This window comes from Dama dama, chromosome 30, assembly GCF_033118175.1.
Source record: "Dama dama isolate Ldn47 chromosome 30, ASM3311817v1, whole genome shotgun sequence".
Classification (NCBI taxonomy): domain Eukaryota; kingdom Metazoa; phylum Chordata; class Mammalia; order Artiodactyla; family Cervidae; genus Dama; species Dama dama.
Window position 1 is genome coordinate 76,538,600 of NC_083710.1, and position 21,960 is coordinate 76,560,559.

Below are 21,960 nucleotides of genomic sequence, written 5' to 3' on the forward strand. Positions count from 1 at the left end.
CCTAGGCTTGGTTAGCCTCAAACGGGATTCTTTCATGCTGTTTACTCTTTCAAGATTTATTTTCAAAGTTCTCTTTTTTATTTTCTTGTTCACTCAGCTCTCTTCATGCTTCGCAAGATTTAGACTTTTCTCTACTAGTTACTATCAAATATGTATATTTATTTAATACCCTCCGTCATCTTTTTAACCAATAGCTAAAAAGAGATGGGAATACCAGACCACCTGACCTGCCTCTTGAGAAACCTGTATGCAGGTCAGGAAGCAACAGTTAGAACGGGACATGGAACAACAGACTGGTTCCAAACAGGAAATGGAGTACGTCAAGGTGGTATATTGTCACCCTGCTTATTTAACTTATATGCAGAGTACATCATGAGAAACGTTGAACTCAAAGAAGTACAAGCTGGAATCAAGATTGCCGGGAGAAATACCGATAACCTCAGATATGCAGATGACACCACCCTTATGGCAGAAAGTGAAGAGGAACTAAAAAGCCTCTTGATGAAAGTGAAAGAGGAGAGTGAAAAAGTTGGCTTAAAGCTCAACATTCAGAAAACCAAGATCATGGCATCTGGTCCCATCACTTCATGGGAAATAGATGGGGGAACAGTGGAAACAGTGGCAGACTTTATTTTTTTGGGCTCCAAAATCACTTCAGATGGTGATTGCCGCCATGAAATTAAAAGACGCTTACTCCTTGGAAGGAAAGTTATGTCCAACCTAGATAGTATATTAAAAAGCAGAGACATTACTTTGCCAACAAAGGTCCGTCTGGTCAAGGCTATGGTTTTTCCAGTGGTCATGTATGGATGTGAGAGTTGGACTGTGAAGAAAGCTGAGCACTGAAATGTTGATGCTTCTGAACTGTGGTGTTGGAGAAGACTCTTGAGAGTCCCTTGGACTGCAAGAAGATCCAACCAGTCCATCCTAAAGGAGATCAGTCCTGGGTGTTCATTGGAAGGACTGATGCTGAAGCTGAAACTCCAATACTTTGGCCACCTCATGCGAAGAGTTGACTCATTGGCAAAGACCCTGATGCTGGGAGCATCTGGAGGCAGGAGGAGAAGGGGATGCCAGAGGATGAGATGGCTGGATGGCATCACCAACTCGATGGACATGAGTTTGAGTAAACTCCGGGAGTTGGTGATGGACAGGGAAGCCTGGCGTGCTGCGATTCATGGGGTCACAAAGAGTTGGACAAGACTGAGTGACTGAACTGAATGATTTGTTACAAAAAGTAATAGAATAAGTCTTTAAACTTCTCCTGCGGCTTTTCCTCTTGAACAACCTGGTTTTACTCAATAGTTTTATAGTCATTAGTGGTTAACTATGTACTTTTTAATAATTTTAGGCTTTCACTGCTTGATTTTTCAGCTTTATATCCTTGATTCCTGTGTTATGGAATCAGCAAGTTTATTCTATTTTCTATCTTCCCCCTTATATTTACCAGTAGCAATATTTTATCTTTGTCAGAATAGGTACTGTTTACATACTACACTATTATCCTGTCCCTCACTTTTTAGTTTCAGTGTTCACATAAACATATTCAATGCCCAAAAGGCAGTTGTTCCGCCCAGGAATCTTCAGTCAGTTCTTTGCCCGAAGAAATTTCTCAGAAAGTGTTCTTGGGAGCAATATTCCCTAAATTTTTGGATGTTTAACATCTTTGTAGCCATATATTAATATCTTCTTGAATGAGTTTTTCTTTCCTTGAATATCTTGTAGGAAGAGCTTCATTGTTTCTTGACACTGAATTTGTTTTTGAGAAGTCTAACACCAATCTGATTTTCTTTCCTTATAATCTTCTTAAATAAATCCATAAAATTAATTCCCTTTATTTCCTATAAAGTTCAATAGTCTGTGTTTTCATTTTGACCATTCATGGTCAACTGTACCAAGTTACACAGCGCATCTTTTAATTTGTGGATTTGGATCTTCATTTCAGAAAATTTTCTAATTGTAGTTTTAAGCACTTATTCTGTCTATTTGTTTCATTTTTCCATTTTGGGACTCTAGTATAGGTATGTTGGATTTCCCTTTTCCTACCTATACTTTATCATTTTCTTTTGAATCCTCTTTTTTTTTTCCCTCCACATTTATTATTTCTATCTACTATGTCTTCTACTGTGCTTCCTATAAGGTCAGTTCTCCTTTGTGCCACTTATCATTTTAGTTTTTACTTCAGAAACAGTTTTATCTTTACTTTGTGTACCTTCACAAAGTTCTTCCAGTTCTAGTTTCGCATTCCCTTGTTGTTGCTCATCAAACCCATTACTTTAAGGGTTTAAGTTCACCAACACAATGTAAACTGTTGTGTTACAAACTCTACCCAATCCCAACTCCCCAACTTGAAAGACCCAACTTAAACCACAACAAAGACCTTCTCTAACCTAGATATTCTACCCTAACCTCCTCCTTTTGAGACACTAACAAGAGTCTGTCAAGGCTGCTCTCCCTCACTGCAGGCAGTCTATTAAATTCAGCTTTGCTTGTGCAACAGTTACCCTGCTGAGTTCTTATTGAAGAGCTGACAGTCTATATCAGCCTCTCCCTTTCCACCTGGTTTTATTTAAATACATTTCTCTAGCCCATTGTATGTTTTTCTTCTGGAAATGGGAAATACTGAAGAATTTTTTTGAAGAAAAGTGACTAGATCAAATTCTTAATTTCCTCAAGTATCTTTCCAATCACCTAACAAGGTGACTGGCAATTGAAAAATCCAGAATTCTTATTAAATTGTTCTGAAATGAGCTGTAAACCAGAGCACAAATTCTGGTTCCATCTTGTACCAACCCTGTGACCCAGAAGAAATCACTGGATTTCAGTTTATACATTAGGATATTAACAACAGCTACAATATATAAAACATCTTAAAAACTACATACTGGTAAATACAGACTGTTTTATAAAGTGAAGTTGCTCAGTCATGTCCGACTCTTTGTGACCCCATGAACTGTAGCCTACCAGGCTCTTCCATCCATGGGATTTTCCAGGTAATCCTGGAGTGGGTTGCCATTTCCTTTTCCAGGAGATCTTCCCTGACCCAGGGATTGCACCCGGGTCTCCCGCATTGTAGGCAGACGCTTTACCATCTGAGCTACCAGGGAAGTCGTTATAGGTAAACTAAATATTCAAAAGTTTTCAATTCAACAAATATCTCTGGTGGAATGCTCTGTGCCAGGTACTATGGTCATTCAAACCTCTAGGTTCAGAGTTTTCTGATTTACTCATTTCTCCTACTACTTCATTTCCATTCTACTTCAGCAGCTAGCTTTGGCTGTCATCCTGCGATTATGTCATCAAAAGTGGTCTATCTTTGGAACCATCCCATTTGAAAGTGAAAGTTGCCTAGCCTGCCAGGCTCCTCTGTCCATGGAATTCTCCAGGCAAGAATACTGGAATGAGTAGCCAGCCATTCCCTTCTCCAGGGGATCTTCCCAACCCAGGGATGGAACCCAGGTCTCCCGCATTGCAGGCGGATTCTTTACCGTCAGAGCCACCAGGGAAGCTCAAGAATCCCATTTGGTCTTTCCAATTATCTCTTTTACTCCCACAATATCACCTCTTAAACCTCATGAAACTCTTCAGCCTCTGGAATCAAAATCACACAGAGCAAAGCTTTGATGACCAGGAACACCCATTTTGGACTCTTAAATGAGCAAAAAATAAATTGGATTATGTGATGCCACTGATATACTGGCATTCCTTTCTTCTCCCTTCTTTCCCAATTTCTCTTCCTTATTGTAAGTGGCATTACTCAAACAAAAACAAAAATTCTTATAAAAAATGCATTTTGCTTGAAGAATGGTGAGAGCAACTAGGAAAATTACAGAAAGGAGTAATACTTAGTTTTAAAGGATAAGCAAGAATTTGTTAAGTGGTTAGTGAAGCAAAGAACTTCCCAGGTAGGGATGATGTGTTGTGGCTTCTATCACTTGGTCTCCAGTGAACCGTGCATCTACTTCATTATCATCATTGTAGTCATTCGTCATCGTTAAAACAGCCTGTATTTACTAAGAGCTTACTCTGTCTTGGTGTGACAGACGCTGTTAACTGGCTAACCTATCATCATCTCTAGGCCATTTCTCCTCTGATTGCCTCAATTACTAGAAAAGTAAAAGATGCTTGCTCCTTGGAAGAAAAGCTATGACCAACCTAGACAACATATTAAAAAGCAGAGACATTACTTTGCCAACAAAGGTCCATCTAGTCAAAGCTATGATTTTTCCAGTAGTCATGTATGGATGTGAGAGTTGGATTATAAAGAAAGCTGAGAGCCTAAGAACTGATGCTTTTGAGCTGTGGTGTTGGAGAAGACTCTTGAGAGGCCCTTGGACTGCAAGGAGATCCAACCAGTCCATCCTAAAGGAAATCAGTCCTGAATATTCATTGGAAGGACTGATGCTGAAGCTGAAGCTCCAATACTTTGGCCACCTGATGCAAAGAACTGACTCATTGGAAAAAATCCTGATGCTGGGAAAGACTGAAGGTGGGAGGAGAAGGGGACGACAGAGGATGAGATGGTTGGATGGCATCACCGACTCAACAGACATGAGTTTGAGTAATCTCCGGGAGTAGGTGATGGGCAGGGAAGCCTGGTGTGCTGCAGTTCATGGGGTCACAAAGAGTCAGACGCGACTAAATGGAACGGAACTTTTCTAGTTCCCTCATAGCTAGGAAGAACCACATTACAAAATTTTGGCCAATGAGATAGAAGTCAAAGTTGGCTGAAGTGTTCTAGGAAGCTTTTAGTCAAGATGAACATGGTTGATCTTCCTACCTCTTTCTGCTTTAAATATAGATAAGCAGTCTGGAACTGTGGCAGCCATTTTGCAACCATAAAAAAAAAAAAAAAAAAAACATTTCTGTGGCAACCTACTTTGAGACTTCTTTTAAATGTGTGAAAAATGAACTCCTACTGTTTAAGGCCCTGTGTGCCTGGCATTATATTACTTAAAGCCAAATTAAGTCTTATGTAATAAAGCCAGGCAGTGTTCTCAAGCACTCCTTAAGTATTTACACAATTAGGATCACTTAGAGTCTTGAGGTAGGTAATTTAAGAGACCATTTAGCAGAATCTTATCAAATTTGTGATCAACTGTGTACTATATGCTATAGGATTCTAGTAACATTCCAGTGGTTTAAATTTTTCTCAGTCTTCACAAGCTTTTAAGCAAAACTTTTTATAGGAAACAGAAGAATTATCTCATAGCCTTTATTCTCTATCTTGTGAAGAAAACCATATAGCATGGGCAGAAAATTTGGAGTATGTAAGGTTAATGAGAAAGTAAGTAGGATCTATGTCAGGAAAGATTGGCTAGAATAACAAACTGTATGCTATATAAAGCAGACAATATAAAAATGGAACAACCTAAACTGTTTTAATAATAAAAAAGTACAAGCTAATATTTTTTGTATGAAAATTAAAGATCCAAAGTCTAAAATACAGTGTTATTAATGTAGTAAATTTCTTTAAAAAAGGAATTCAAACTAACCTTTTGATTTTCCTGTATTTCCTCCCTCATAAGCTGATTTACAGCAATTCTGGTCAGAGATCTGGGAATATAAATAGAGATACAATTCATTCTTCCTTAAATGTTTAGGACTAAACTATGATTCAATGCAAGATAATACTCTGGATGAGAAACTAAAAACTCTAAAGGCATTATAACTGAGAACCACACATTTCCATACAGCCTATTTGATGGATGGCACAATGGCTTTCACTTGACAAGGTATTTGATTCATGTGGAACAGAGACGGTAAAAAAGTTCACGCACACCCACTGCATGCATTATGTGCTATCAGGGCTTGTTTACTACTAGGTATTTATTTTTCAAGTATTCTTGATTGAAAATGTTATTTTGTCTTGTTTTGCCTCTAGGGAGAAATTCTGTATGAAATTACCACTGTCATTGTATGTGTTGCTGCAAATAAGAAATTTTTAGAATATTTTTACATAAAGAATTCTGGTTAACCTGGGATCTATACCAGAGTATATATGTTCTAAAATACTGATAAGATTGACTTCATGTATTTACTCTTAAAGAGCTTATAACTCCCTTATAATTTAAAAACATCACAAATGTTTTTTAAATAAGTCTACTGATTATATTTATTTGACCTAATAATGCCTAAGAATGCTTATTTATCTGCCAATTTTATGCATAGAAGAAAGATTTAAAAGTTAAAAGACTGTTAATTCAAAGTTGACATTAAGTAAAACTCAAACAGAAAGGGTATCTTAAAACAACCTATAATAAGTGTGTATTATTTCCTAAAATTTGGCAGCATTTGAGATAAAACTGCAACTGAAAATTTGATAATGCAAACTTTTTCATTCATTTATCAAGTATTTCATTTCAATGAACACTTCCTGGTTGTCTACAGAGTGACTTTTTTAAAAGAAAAATAAAAACCTCTTATTAAGTCTGAACATAAATAGAGGCAAGATTTTTAGCCTTGGGCATTAATTATGGTTGCACCATTGATGGGGTCTGGAAGAAACCAATCTGTTTCATCCTCAGACTGAGGAAGCATCCACAAGTTCATGGAGTAATGAATTATTGGAGTAACTGGAGAGATGTGATCAAGAGTTCTATTTTGTAGTATGTAACAATATGCATGCACAAGACAATATTTTCCTCTAGTTTAAAAAAACCCAATATACAGAATGGAGACCATCATTTCATAAACACTATAGATACCAAAATTAACTGACATCATTAAGTTGAATGAAATCAGCCATTTTCATAAAATTTATTTAATGGAAAGAGTTCTGGCTATCATCCAATCAATAACCTTTAATATACCTGGCTTTTATGGGAAAGTTCTGCGAAATGTCTTTCATTAATTTTATGGCATCATAAACTGGAGTGGACATTATTTGAGACGCTGCTTGAAAACTAAGATCTGGAAGGAAAAAAATATCATTAAAGAAACTGATATGTTAGACCTTAATAGACATTTCCATGTACTTTAAATAACCCTTCCTGCCATGTATTCATATATAAACACATTAAAAAACACTCATACTTACCATTATTCAGAACTTTTAAAAAAAATGGAAAGCTACCACTTCTATCCAATTAAGATAAGTTTTACACTTACCTTTACTGATAAAATCTGAGACAGTGTAAAGAACAAGTAAATGAATATAATATTATTAGAATCCACTACCAGCTTTTGCTTTTTTCTAAACTGTTCCATACCTAGATGACTCAAATTGTTATTTAAGTCTTTCACTTTGCCTCTCAAATCCAGGTTCTCATATTTAACTGTCTTCTTGGTTTTACCACTTGGATACTTCAAAACCAGCATGTTCAGTAACAAGTTTGTAATATTCCTGCCCAACTTTGCCCAAATCTGGTCCTCTTTGGTCTTCTCTTTAGAACAAATCCACCACTGTCCATCCAGCTGGGTAAACCATGAATCCAGCAGTTGTTCCTAGTGTCTCTTCTCCCTTACACTCCATTTCCAGCACTCACAAAGGTCTGTGATACTCTCCCTAAATAACCCACCCTCGAGTTTATTCCAACCCTTCCTCAGACCTCTATTCAATCACTCCTTCTTGAGGAAGGCTCCTTTTTCTGTTACCCCTATCTCACCACTCAGATCTTCCTGACATATGCTTTTCTTAATCTTTTGTTCCTTTATTCTGCAGCAATTGTGATAGTGATTTTTACATTGGTTTTTAAAATTGTTCATGTTTATCCAACATCTTTTGAAGAAACATGATGTCTGTTTTAGCTCTTTTTACCTTTGGAATATGTGTTTTTCAAAGTGTCAGTTGCAACCCATTAGTTAGTAGTGAAATCAGATTAATGGGTAATGTGAAGGTTTTTTTTAATCAAATGAAACAGGGTATAATAAAAGGAAGTTTTATCAGAATTAACAAAACGTAGTATTGGGCTTCCCTGATAATTCAGTTGGTAAAGAATCCACCTGTAATGTAGGAGACCCCAGTTTGATTCCTGGGTTGGGAAGAGCCACTGGAAAAGGGATAGGCTACCCACTCCAGTATCCTTGAGCTTCCCTTGTGGCTCAGCTGGTAAAGAATCAGTCTACTATGAGGGAGACCTGGGTTCTATCCCTGGGTTGGGAAGATCCCCTGGAGAAAGGAAAGGCTACCCTCTCCAGTATTCTGGCCTGGAAAATTGCATGGACTATATAGTCCATGATGTCGCAAAGAGTCAGACACGACTGAGCGGCTTTCACTTTCACTTTCAGTAAACATATATGGGGCTTCCCTGGTGTCTCAGATGGTAAAGAATCTGCCTGCAAGGCAGGAGACCTGGGTTCAATCCCTGGGTTGGGAAGATCTCCTGGAGAAGGGAATGGCTACCTAATCCAGTATTCTTGCCTGGAAAATCCCATGGACAGAGGAACTTGGTCAGCTGCAGTCCATGGGGTTGCAGAGAGTCAGATACAACTGAGTAACTAATACACATATACACACACACACAGAGTAAACATACATATCTATAGTGAATTTTTTTTTTTTTTTTTTTTAGTTTTAAGTGTATCTATGTATTATACATTTGTTGTATGGGTCTTGGTGTAAAATATATTTCCTACTCCAGGTGTCAGCCAAAAATGATAAAACCATGGTTGTAGGGACATTACTGATTTTCAATAAATACTTGTTAAATCAATCAAAAAAGGAAAAGAAAAGGTCTTGATCACTTCCCTTTTCCTCAATCTATTTCCTTGGCTTCTGTGACGTGCTCTTCCATCTCTCATCATCATCATTCCACTGTGTCTACTTGTCCCACATAAATGAACAAACAGACTCTCCCTTGTGCACTAATTTGGTTACTCTGCACTTTGAGTTAGCACCTTCACCTTTAAAAAACCTCTATGCTAACATTTTCCACTTTTAAAATCTTCTCCTTTCAGTAGAAGGACTTTATATTCACCCCACCACTGTAACTAGTCATCTGGATATGTCACAATTACTTTAAGTCCATTTTTTAAACACCAGTCTCATTATTTCTGAGCCCTGTATTCAACCCCAAGCCTGTTTTATATTCTCTCTACAGAGGCTTCAAGCTAGAAATTTTAAAGTCATCTTTGAGTCTTTTAATCTCCTGAATATCTGCTAAATTCAGCCTGCCCATCTATGCCTCTACCACAGCACAGGCTCTGTATCTCACTACACTAATTCAATGATGTCTTAACTAGACTTCCTATTTCTAGTCTATTCAAACATACTTACACAGACAGTACGAAGGTTAATTAAAACTAAGCTAACTATGCATGTTCTCTGTTTACCAGTCTTTAAAAGCACTCTATCACTTACACTTTTCTAAATTATGGGTCCCTTGGAGAACATTTTGGGTTCCCTGGTGGCAAGCAGCAGTCTTTCTTCTCCACTATGCCCTCCTTCAGGGGATCTTCCCAACCCAGGGACTGAACCCGGGTCTCTCGTATTGCAGGTGGATTCTTTACTGTCTGAGCCGCCGCCACCACCACCACCAACAGCGTGCATGCCTAGTCACGTCCATGGGGTTGCAAAGAGTCAGACACGACTAAGCATGCACATTGTTGTTGGTGGTGGTGGCTCAGACATTAAAGAATCCACCTACAATATGGGAGACATGGGTTCAATCCCTGGGTTGGGAAGATCCCCTGAAGGAGGGCATGGTGGAGAACATTTTGGAGAAGAACGCAGACTGTTGCCTGTCTACAGCTGGAAGAGCTGGACAGGTCACGGAGAGTGGCTGAATATGGCTATCTTGGTTTCTTCTGGGGGTGATAAAAAGAAAACTGATGGTGTGCGCTGCGCTAAGTTGCTTCAGTCATGTCCGACCCTGTGTGACCACACGGACTGTAGCCTTCCAGACTCCTCTGTCTGTGGGATTCTCCAGGCAAGAGTACCAAAGTGGGTTGCCATGCCCTCCTCCAGGGGATCCTCCCAGCTCAGGGATCGAACCCGCAGCTCCTGCACCTCCTGCACTGCAGGCGGGTCCTTTATCACTGGGCTACCAGGGAAGCCCTGACACTGAGTATGGTGACAGTTAAAAATCCCTAAAAATATACTACACGTAATTCTACTCATTAAATGGTGAACTGTATAATTCATCAAGTATATTTCAAGTGGCTGTTGTATTAAAAGCAGTTGATGATATGTGATAAAAGTTATGGGTTCCACAGAAAAAGGACATCCCTATGACCCACTAGAAATTATAAATAAAATAGAAAATTACAAACTGAAAAGGAATTACAGTTTAATCCAAACTAAATTTTGGTCTCAAAATACCTGCTTATAGGATGTCAGTATAGAAGCTATTTTGAGGTCATAATGAAACATGTAATGGTCTCTAATGATCAAAATTTTAAAGAGAAGAAAACTAAGATTTAGTTCTGATTTCTCTTAACTTACTAATCAGGAATTTTAACCAGTGCTGTAGATACCCTGAAACATAGTTTAATACCTGAGATGAACATACAAGATAACTCATACATACTTTAAAAATGATTAGGTAATATCAGATAACTGCATGTTATATAATTTTAAATCTTCCAGAGATAAAATATAACTTATTTGATGAATAACATTTCAATTAAATTTTATGGCCACAAAAAGTAATGCATATTAGTCACATAATTGGTAATTATTATTGCCTAAGAAATAATTTACATCATATTATATAAAAGCCTATTTAATAAAACAGAGATCAGTTACCAATATGCTGTTTTAACATCTACTGAAATACCATACCTTGTAGTTCCCAGACTTTCAAAGGCATCATTTCTTTATTACTCTCAATCAGGTATTTTTGGAATGTTGTCAGATTATCTCTAAGATCTGAATATCTTTCTCTGTATTAGAATATTAAGTAATGTTAATTATCATCATGTATTATAAACTACTATTATACAAGCAGTATATTTTTGAAATTATCTCTTCCTAATACTTAAGACACAAACTAATGGTTCAAGATAATAATAATGATACAGCTATAGTGCTAGATAGCATATTAAAAAGCAGAGACATTACTTTGCCAACAAAGATCCGTCTAGTCAAGGCTATGGTTTCTCCAGTGGTCATGTATGGATGTGAGAGTTGGACTGTGAAGAAAGCTGAGCGCCGAAGAATTGATGCTTTTGAATTGTGGTGTGGGAGAAGACTCTTGAGAGTCCCTTGGACTGCAAGGAGATCCAACCAGTCCAACCGAAAGGAGATCAGTCCTGGGTATTCATTGGGAGGACTGATGTTGAAGCTGAAACTCCAATACTTTGGCCACCTCATGCAAAGAGTCGACTCACTGGAAAAGACCCTGATGCTGGGAGGGATTGGGGGCAGGAAGAGAAGGGGACGACAGAGGATGAGATGGGTGGATGGCATCACCGACAAAGAACATGAGTTTGAGTAAACTCCGGGAGTTGGTGATGGACAGGGAAGCCTGGCGTGCTGCGATTCATGGGGTCGCAAACAGTCGGTCACGACTGAGCAACTGAACTGAACTGATAGTGACAGAATTTAAAAATATGGAGGGAGACATGCATGTCTTCTTTTTTTCAATGTATAAAACAAAACAAAATATGGAGATATATACTGTCATTTGTTAACATTACCTATAAGGGATCCAAGGGTGAGGACAGAATTATTAGTTTTTATGTTATACACTTTTCCTTTAACATTTTATAAATTGTTCAAGTCTTGCTTTCATAATTAAAAACAAAAACTATTTTATAAAGAAAGATATCAAAGCTTCCCATAAAATTTTAGCTTATTTCTGAAAAGTTCCATCTTTGAAACTTATAAAGAAAACTTATATAAGATAATTTTGCCCAATTAAACGTATCTTACATATTCTTACAATTCACTGATTATGATGATTCATTCGATCATGGACAAAGCAAGAGAGTTCCAGAAAAACATCTACTGCTTAATTGACCATGCCAAAGCCTTTGACTCTGTGGATCACAACAAACTGTGGAAAATTCTTAAAGAGATGGGAATACCAGACCACCTGACCTGTATCCTGAGAAATCTGTATTCAGTTCGAGAAGCAACAGTTAGAAATGGACATGGAACAACAGACTGGTTCCAAATCAGGAAAGAAGTATGTCAAGGCTATATATTTTCACCCTGATTATTTAACTTATATGCAGAGTACATCATGTGAAATGCTGGGTTGGATGAAGCACAAGACTAGAATCAAGACTGCTGGGAGAAATGTCAACAACCTCAGATATGCAGATGACACCACCCTTATGGCAGAAAGCAAAGAAGAACTAAAGAGCCCCTTGATGAAAGTGAAAGAGGAGAGTGAAAAAGTCGGCTTAAAACTCAACATTAAGAAAACTAAGATCATGGCATCTGATTCTATCACTTCATGGCAAATAGATGGGAAAACAGTGGAAACAGTGGCAGACTTTATTTTTTGGGGCTCTAAAATCACTGCAGATGGTGACTACAGCCATGAAATTAAAAGACGCTTACTCCTTGGAAGGAAAGTTATGACCAACCTAAATAGCATATTAAAAAGCAGAGACATTACTTTGCCAACAAATGCCCGTCTAGTCAAAGCTGTGGTTTTTCCAGTAGTCATGCATGGATGTGAGAGTTGGACTGTGAAGAAAGCTGAGCACTGAAGAATTGATGCTTTTGAACTGTGGTGTTGGAAAAGACTCTTGAGAGTCCCTTGGACAGCAAGAGATCCAGCCAGTCCATCCTAAAGGAAATCAGTCCTGAATATTCACTGGAAGGACTGATGTTGAAGCTGAAACTCCAATACACTGACCACCTGCTGCGAAGAACTGACTCTTTTGAAAAGACCATGATGCTGGGAAAAATTGAAGGCATGTGGACAAGGGGATAACAAAGGATGAAATGGTTGGATGGCATCACTGACTCAATGGACATGGGTTTGGGTGGACTCCGGGAGTTGATGATGGACAGGGAGGCCTGGCATGCTGCAGTTCATGGGGTCACAAAGAGTTGGACATGACAGAGCAACTGAACTGAAATGAGGTATTCTTAAAGACTGACAAATAATAATGCAGAATTAATGGCATTTTACCATATATATAATAAAAATTATCATCTTATTCTCCAATCTCTCATGAACTCAACACATAATACCATTTCCCATTACTGGAGAGAATTCTTTTTAAAAAAGTTTATCTAGCTATTGGCACAATTTATAAATAAATTTTGTATTTTCAACAGTAAGGAGAAATGAGTATTTTAAAGTGAGAGGAAAACTAAATATACAGTACATACATAAATGGATTAATCTCATAGTTAACAATAATACATGCACTGCAATGTCCTATGTTGAAATTTTCTTCCAATGTGGGACTACATTTTGAAAACTAATCAAGACTGCTCTTATAGTGAAAAAGCAATAGAACTTCTTTGAAAAGAGGTTCACTATGAATTAACCACTCCTTTCACAATATTTTGTTACCGAGTAATATTAAGTTTGTAAGAGCTGTTGTGTTGCTTTTCATGTTTAATCATAAGCTTAATGATAATTTTCACTGGTAAAATTATGTATATAATCCAGGCAAAAAGACATTATTCATAAAAATACCTCAAAGCAAAAGCTTTTTGCTTAAGTCAATTATGTAAAACCTGGGTACTTCCTCTCCAAAAAAACTAATATCCCAGGGTTCCAAAGGCTTTTTGGAATACAAGCAACTTATTCCCATAAATAGTTATGCTTAAGAAAGTATGGATTCTACAATGTGAGACATAGCTGGAAATGGAATAAAAATGTTATCTACTAAATAAAAACCTTACTTAAATCCATTTTACAAGAAGCATTAACAGGTTAGAAGCATACAATTTGTCCAGCAAACTACAGAAATGTAACTCAGTCATCTGTATAAAGCAATATAGTGTCAGAAAATGTTCCCCTTGCTCTGTACAATTATGTCCTCACAGAACTGACGTAAGTGTCCTTTATACATATTTGTAATGTTAAGTAGAGAACTAAAGATATTTTAAAAAATGGTTATTTTTAATTAATTTTGCCTTTAAAATGCAATCACAAACTTGCCCGTCTTGTTAATAAGAAAAACCACACATAAAACTAAAATTCCCATCTATTAACAATCAGAGAGCACTCACCATCCTATTCCTGGTCTTCAATCAGTGATGCGGAAAAAACAAAGTGGGACAAGTTTACTTTTGGAAAGGTTACTTATATGTGTATATAAAATGAAGACCAGAAGTTAAAAGGTATTTAATATGGCAATCTTGGGACAGAAATTTAGGGAAATAAATATTTTCTCTTTTAAGACATAAAAGTGCTGATTTTTTTATGCCAAAAACCCAATAATAACTATGAGTTTTGTAACCCATCACAAAAGATTCTACAAATTTTTGTTTTATTTTTGGCCAGAGATAACTCTGGAATTTTAAATTTCCATTATCTCTAATCGTACTCATTATCCTGTGGAATTAGCGATTATTTTTCAATTTTGAGCTTTTTTCCATTAACTCTGTGTTACTTTTGTAATAAAAACAGTAGTATATATATTTTTAGAATGTGAAACATATGCCAACACAACATATTGAATCTATTCCTTTAAAAACAAGCTTAATAGTATAATAATAGTTTCATTTCTATTCAGACTTACTTTAATTTCCCAAAGAGAAATCCTTGAACTTCATTTGTTTCAGTAACATCTTCTGCAGTAGTATTAGTCACAGCTGTATTTTGGAAACAAAAACAAAATAAAATGAACATATTTCAGACTGGAAGAGGAATATGTGATAAAAAATTAGAACTCAAAATCAAATTCCATTTTTTACCTTGTTTTTCTTTCATGGATCAGCCTAATGATACAAGAGTGTGCTCTCTTAGTAAACAAGCTTGACTACTAAATACTTTACAACCAGCTATATGCTCTATAGATCATTTTGTAGTCAAGCTCTATTTTATACTGGAGTGATAAACCAAGAGACTGATCCAGACTTGCCCAAAAGTGTCCAAGTCTCTGGCAGAGGTGTGGGTGGGCGGTGGCCTGCTGCAGGGCTGGGGGCACTGAGTGTAGCAGTGCACGCATGGGACCTTTTGAAGGAGGTCACCATTATCTTCACTGCCTTCACCATAGTTTGGCCCCAGGTAAATAACAAGGAGGGAACACAGCCCCACCCATCAACAGAAAATTGGATTAAAGATTTACTGAACATGGCCCAGCCCATCAGAACAAGACCCAGTTTCCCCCTCAGTCAGTCTCTCCCATCAGGAAGCTTCCATAAGCCTCTTACCCTTCTCCATCAGACAGCAGACAGACTGAAAACCACAGGCACAGAAAACTAACCAATCTGATCACATGGACCACAGCCTTGCCTAACTCAAGGAAATTATGAGCCATGCCATTTAGGGCCACCGGAGACGGAGAGGTCATGGTGGAGAGTTCTGACAAAACGTGGTCCACTGGAGAAGGGAATGGCAAATCACTTCAGTATTCTTGCCTTGAGAACCTCATGAACAGTATGAAAAGGCAAAAAGATAGGACACTGAAAGATTAACTCCCCAGGTCAGTAGGTGCCCAATAAGCTACTGGCGAACAGTGGAGAAATAACTTCAGAAAGAATGAAGAGACGGAGCCAAGGCAAAAACAACACCCAGCTGTGAATGCGTCTGGTGATGGAAATAAAGTCTGATGCAATAAAGAGCAATACTGCATAGGAACCTGTAATGATAGTTTCATGAACCAAGACAAATTGGAAGTGGTCAAACAGGAGATGGCAAGAATGAACATTGACATTTAAAGAATCAGCAAACTAAAATGGACTGGAATAGGTGAATTTAACTGAGTTCAGTCCAGTCGCTCAGTCGTCTCTGACTCTTTGCGAACCCATGGACCACAGCACGCCAGGCCTCCCTGTCCATCACCAACTCCCGGAGTCCACCTAAACCTATGTCCATTGAGTCGGTGATGCCATCCAACCATCTTATCCTCTGTTGTCTCCGTCTCCTCTTGCCCTCAATCTTTTCCAGCATCAGGGTCTTTTCAAATGAGTCAGCTCTTCACATCAGGTGGCCCAAGTTTTGGAGTTTCAGCTTCAACATCAGTCCTTCCAATGAACACTCAGGACTGATCTCCTTGCAGTCCAAGGGACTCTCAAGAGTCTTCTCCAACAACAATTCAAAAGCATCAATTATTCAGTGCTTAGCTTTCTTTATAGTCCAACTCTCACATGCATACACGATTACTTCAAAAACTATAGCCTTGACTAGACAGACCTTTGTTGACAAAGTAATGTCAACATTACATTTAATGTCAACATTACATTTAATATGCTGTCTAGGTTGGGAATAACTTTCCTTCCAAGGAGTAAGTGTCTTTAACTCCAAGGCTGAAACCACCATCTGCAGTGATTCTGGAGCCCAGAAAAATACAGTCAGCCACTGTTTCCATGGTTTCCCCATCTATTTGCCATGAAGTGATGGGACTGGATGCCATGATCTTAGTTTTCTGAATGTTGAGCTTTAAGCCAACTTTTTCACTCTCCTCTTTCACTTTCATCAAGAGGCTCTTTAGTTCTTCACTGTCTGCCGTAAGGGTGGTGTCGTCTGCATATCTGAGGTTATTGATATTTCTCTGGGAAATCTTGATTCCAGCTTGTGCTTCATCCAGCCCAGCGTTTCTCATGATGTACTCTGTATATAAGTTAAGTAAGCAGGGTGACAATATACAGCCTTGACATACACCTTTTCCTATTTGGAACCAGTCTGTTGTTCCACGTCCAGTTCTAACTGCTGCTTCCTGACCTGCATACAGGTTTCTCAAGAGGCAGGTCAGGTGGTCTGGTATTCCCATCTCTTTCAGAATTTTCCACAGTTTATTGTGATCCACACAGTCAAAGGCTTTGGCATAGTCAGTAAAGCAGAAATAGATGTTTTTCTGGAACTCTTGCTTTTTCAATGATTCAGCAGATGTTAGCAATTTGATCTCTGGTTCCTCTGCCTTTTCTAAAACCAGCTTGAACATCTGGAAGTTCACAATTCATGTAATGCTGAAGCTTGGCTTGGAGAATTTTGAGCATCACTTTACTAGCGTGTGAGATGAGTGCAATTGTGCGGTAGTTTGAGCATTCTCTGCCATTGCCCTTCTTTGGGACTGGAATGAAAACTGACCTTTTCCAGTCCTGTGGCCACTGCTGAGTTTTCCAAATTTACTGCCATACTGAGTGCAGCACTTTCACAGCATCATCTTTCAGGATTTGAAATAGCTCAACTGGAATTCCATCACCTCCACCACCTCCACTAGCTTTGTTTGTAGTTATGCTTCCTAAGGCCCACTTGACTTCACATTCTAGGATGTCTGGTCTAGGTGAATGATCACACCATCGTGATTATCTGGGTCATGAAGATCTTTTTTGTATAATTCTTTGGTGTATTCTAGGCACCTCTTCCTAACAACTCAGATGACCATTATATCTACTACTGTGGGCAAGAATGCCTTAGAAGAAACTGAGTAGTCATCATAGTCAACAAAAGAGTTCAAAATGCAGTACTTGGATGCAGTCTCAAAAACGACACAATGATCTCTGTTCATTTTCAAGGCAAGCCATTCAATATCACAGTAATCCAAGGCTATGCAGATGACACCACCCTTAAGGCAGAAGGTGAAGAAGAACTAAAGAGCCTCTTGATCAAAGTGAAAGAGGAGAGTGAAAAAGTTGGCTTAAAGCTCAACATTCAGAAAACTAAGATCATTGCTTCTGGTCTAATCACCTCACAGCAAACAGACAGGAAACAGTGGAAACAGCGGCAGATTTCATTTTTGGGGGATTCTAAAATCACTGCAGATGGTGACTGCAGCCATGAAATTAAAAGGTGTGTACTCCTTGGAAGGAAAGTTATGACCAACCTAGACAGCATATTAAAAAGCAGAGACATTACTTTGCCAACAAAGGTCCGTCTAGTCAAAGCTATGGTTTTTCCAGTGGTCATGTATGGATGTGAGTTGGACTGTGAAGAAAGCGGAGCACCGAAAAATTGATGCTTTTGAACTGTGGTGTTGGATAAGACTCTTGGGAGTCCCTTGGACTTCAAGGAGATCCAACCAGTCCATCCTAAAGGAGATCAGTCCTGAGTGTTCATTGGAAGGACTGATACTGAAGCTGAAACTCCAATACTTTGGCCACCTGATGCGAAGAACTGACTCATTTGAAAAAACCCTGATACTGGGAAAGATTGAAGGTGGGAGGAGAAGGGGACAACAGAGAATGAGATGGTTCGATGGCATCACCGACTCGATGGACATAGGTTTGGGTGGACTCCGGGATTTGGTGATGGACAGAGAGACCTGTTGTGCTGCGGTCCATGGGGCTGCAAAGACTCGAACATGGCTGAGTGACTGAACTGAACTGAACTGATGCTCTGACCAGTAATGCTGAAGAAGCTGAAGCTGAACGATTCTATGAAGACCTACAAGACCTTCTAGAACTAACAACCAAAAAAGATGTCCTTTTCATTATAGCAGACTGGAATGCAAAAGGAGAAAGTCAAGAAACACCTGGAGTAACAGGCAAATTTGGCCTTGGGGTACAGAAAGAAGCAGGGCAAAGGCTAACAGAGTTTTGCCAAGAGAATGCACCAGTCACAGCAAACACCCTCTTCCAAAAACACAAGAGAAGACTCTACACATGGACATCACCAGATAGTCAATACCAAAATCAGATCAATTATATTCTTTGTAACCAAAGATGAAGAAGTTCTTTACAGTCAGCAAAAACAAGAACAGGAGCTGACTATGGCATTGACCATGAACTCCTTATTGCCAAATTCAGACTTAAATTGAAGAAAGCAGGGAAAACCACTAGACCATTCAGATATGACCTAAATCAAATCCCTTACAATCACACAGTGGAAATGACAAATAGATTCAAGGGACTAGATCTGATAGACAGAGAGCCTGAAGAACTATGGATGGATGTTTGTGACGCTGTCAGGAGGCAGTGATCAGGATGATCCCCAGGAAAAAGAAATGTCTAAAGGCAAAATGGCTGTCTGAGGAGGCCTTACAAATACCTGTAAAAAGAAGAGGAGCAAAAGGCAAAGAGAAAAGAAAAGATATATCCATTTCAATGCAGAGTTCCAATGACTAGCAAGGAGAGATAAGAAAGCCTTCCTCAGTGATCAATGCAAAGAATAGAGAACAACAGAATGGGAGAGTCTAGAGATCTCCTCAAGAAAACTAGAGATACCAAGGGAACATTTCATGCAAAGATAGGCACAGTAGAGGACAGAAATGGTATGAACCTAACAGAAGCAGAAGATATTAAGAGGAGATGGTAAGAAGAAGAACAAAAGTCTTCACGACCCAAATAAACACAATGGTGTGATCACTCACCTAGAGCCACATCCTGGAATGTGAAGTCAAGTGGGCCTTAGAAAGCATCATTACAAACAAAGCTAGTGGAGGTGGTGGAATTCCAGTTGAGCTATTTCAAATCCTAAAACATGAAGTTGTTAAAGTGCTGCACTCAACATGCCAGCAAATTTGGAAAACTCAGCAGTGGCCACAGGAAGGTCAGTTTTCATCCCAATCCAAAGAAAGGCAATGCCAAAGAATGCTCTAACTATTGCACACTTGCACTCATCTCACATGCTCGTAAATTAATGCTCAAAATTCTCCAAGCCAAGCTTCAACAGTATGTGAACCGCCAACTTCCATATATTCAAGCTGGTTTTAGAAAAGGCAGAGTAACCAGAGATCAAATTCCCAACATCCGCTGGATCTTCGAAAAAGCAAGAGAGTTCCAGAAAAACATCTACTTCTGCTTTATTGACTATTCCAAAGGCTTTGACTGTGTGGATCAGAAAAACCTCTGAAAAATTCTTAAAGAGATGGGAACACCATATCATTTGACTTGCCTCCTGAGAAACCTGTATGCAGGTCAGGAAGCAGCAGTTACAACTGGACATGGAACAACAGACTGGTTCCAAATAGGAAAAGGAGTATGTAAAGGCTGTATATTGTCACCTTGCTTATATAACTTATATGCAGAGCACATCATGAGAAATCTGGACTGGATGAAGCACAAGCTGGAATCAAGATTTCCCGGAGAAATATCAATAACCTCTGATATGCAGATGACACCACCCTATGGCAGAAAGAGAAGAATTAAAGAGCCTCTTGATGAAAGTGAAAGAGGAGAGTGAAAAAGTTGGCTTAAAACTTAACAGTAAGAAAACTAAGATCATGGTCTGGTCCCATCACTTCATGGCAAATAGTTTGGGATACAGTGTAAAGTGACTGACTTTATTTTCTTGGACTCCAAAATCACTGCAGATGGTGACTGCAGCCATGAAATTAAAAGATGCTTGCTCCTTGGAAGAAAAGTTACGACCAACCTAGACAGCATATTAAAAAGCAGAGACATTACTTTGCCAACAAAGGTCCATCTAGTCAAGGCTATGGTTTTTCCAGTAGTCATGTATGGATATAAGAGTTGGACTATAAAGAAAGCTGAGCACTGAAGAACTGATGCTTTTGAACTGTGGTGTTGGAGAAGACTCTTGAGAGTCCCTTGGACAGCAAGAGATCCAGCCAGTCCATCCTAAAGGAAATCAGTCCTGAATATTCACTGGAAGGACTGATGCTGAAACTCCAATACTTTGGCCGCCTGATGTGAAGAACTCACTCATTGGAAAAGACCCTGATGCTGAGAAAGATTTAAGGCAGGATGAGGAAGGGATGACAGAGGATGAGATGGTTGGATAGCATCACCGACTCAATGGACATGAGTTTGAGTAAACTCCAGGAGCTGGTGATAGACAGAAAAGCCTGGTGTGCTTCAGTCCATGGGGTCGCAAAGAGTCAGTCTCTAATGAGCAACTGAACCAGACTGAACTGATAAACCAAGAAGTCTGTAAGAAACCCTGGGCTTACCTCTTATACCAGCAAGAAATCTAAACCCTAAAATATACAGGAGTTCTCACATATTTCTGACACCTTCAGACATAATCAAGAAACCTTTAGACAGACACCAAAACTCATGGCCTCAAAGGATAAAGATATATTTTATATTCATTTCCCTTCCCCTCTCCTTTACTTACCAAATTTTTATAGTATACAGTGTGGTAAGGGCGTGTTTGAGGGTGCTTCAGGTTCTAAGAATCTGGACCTTTTATAGCAAGGGGCTATGCTCCATCAGAGTGCGTAAGTACACTTCTCCTTTCTTACTTGTCTGAGAGTCTGGATTTCTAAGACTACAGCTAAAAACCCTGGAATGCTTTAATCAGGTAAACATTTACTGACTGCTTTCTATAATGCCCACTGCCTGCCAGATAGACACCAGGAGGAGAGATGCAAAAGACACAAACCTTACTGGGTTGAAAATGAGAGAGACAAATAGACAGCTTTAACAGACTATTTAAAACTTTTCCAAAAGGAAGCACAAAATATATGGAATACAGAAAATGGAAAAAGCCTCCTCTGACAGCAGGAACATAGGCAGCCATCTCAGAGGTACTGAATGAGACATACAAACCTTAAAAGATGAGTAGACCTCAGACAAGAGGTGGAAAGAGTGTTTCAGGCAGAGGAACAGCATATGTTAAGGGATGAAATACTCCAGAGGTCATAAAGGCTTGGCACAGAGCAATACATGGACCCATCCAGGAAACAGAAAATTGTTCTGTATAGTAGTGCAGTGTTACAGGACCACAGGGTACAAATCAGAGGTCTGAGAGAAAGTGAGAAGGCAGAAAGAGACCAGCTGTGGAAAGCTCCATTGTGTTACAGGACTTTAATTTATGAGGCGGTTACAAGGAACCACTAGGGTTACTTGGTTATTTAGGTAACTAAGGGTTTTCAACTGGTAGAATCACAAAGTCAGAAGTTCTGATTGAACACTGGAAGTTCAATCAGAAAGTACTGTGGAGAACAGATGGATTATTCTCTTTTGGAGATGAGAGGATTAAGGGTCCTGAAGAGAAGGTCAGTTGGAAGCCTGATAGTCATAAGCAGAGGGGAAAA

At 38.8% G+C, this 21,960-nt stretch overlaps 1 protein-coding gene across 1 annotated transcript in view; it reads right to left on the reverse strand.

The window, feature by feature from the left end:
- UGGT2 (UDP-glucose glycoprotein glucosyltransferase 2) overlaps positions 1 to 21,960 on the reverse strand; it is a 136,750-nt gene that overhangs the window by 87,734 nt on the left and 27,056 nt on the right. The window contains exons 7-10 of the mRNA XM_061133771.1: positions 14,599 to 14,671; positions 10,724 to 10,824; positions 6,813 to 6,912; positions 5,496 to 5,556 (exon numbers count right to left, since the gene is read on the reverse strand). Coding sequence (XP_060989754.1) covers positions 5,496 to 5,556; positions 6,813 to 6,912; positions 10,724 to 10,824; positions 14,599 to 14,671 — 335 coding nt within the window. The remainder of the gene's footprint in view (positions 1 to 5,495; positions 5,557 to 6,812; positions 6,913 to 10,723; positions 10,825 to 14,598; positions 14,672 to 21,960) is intronic.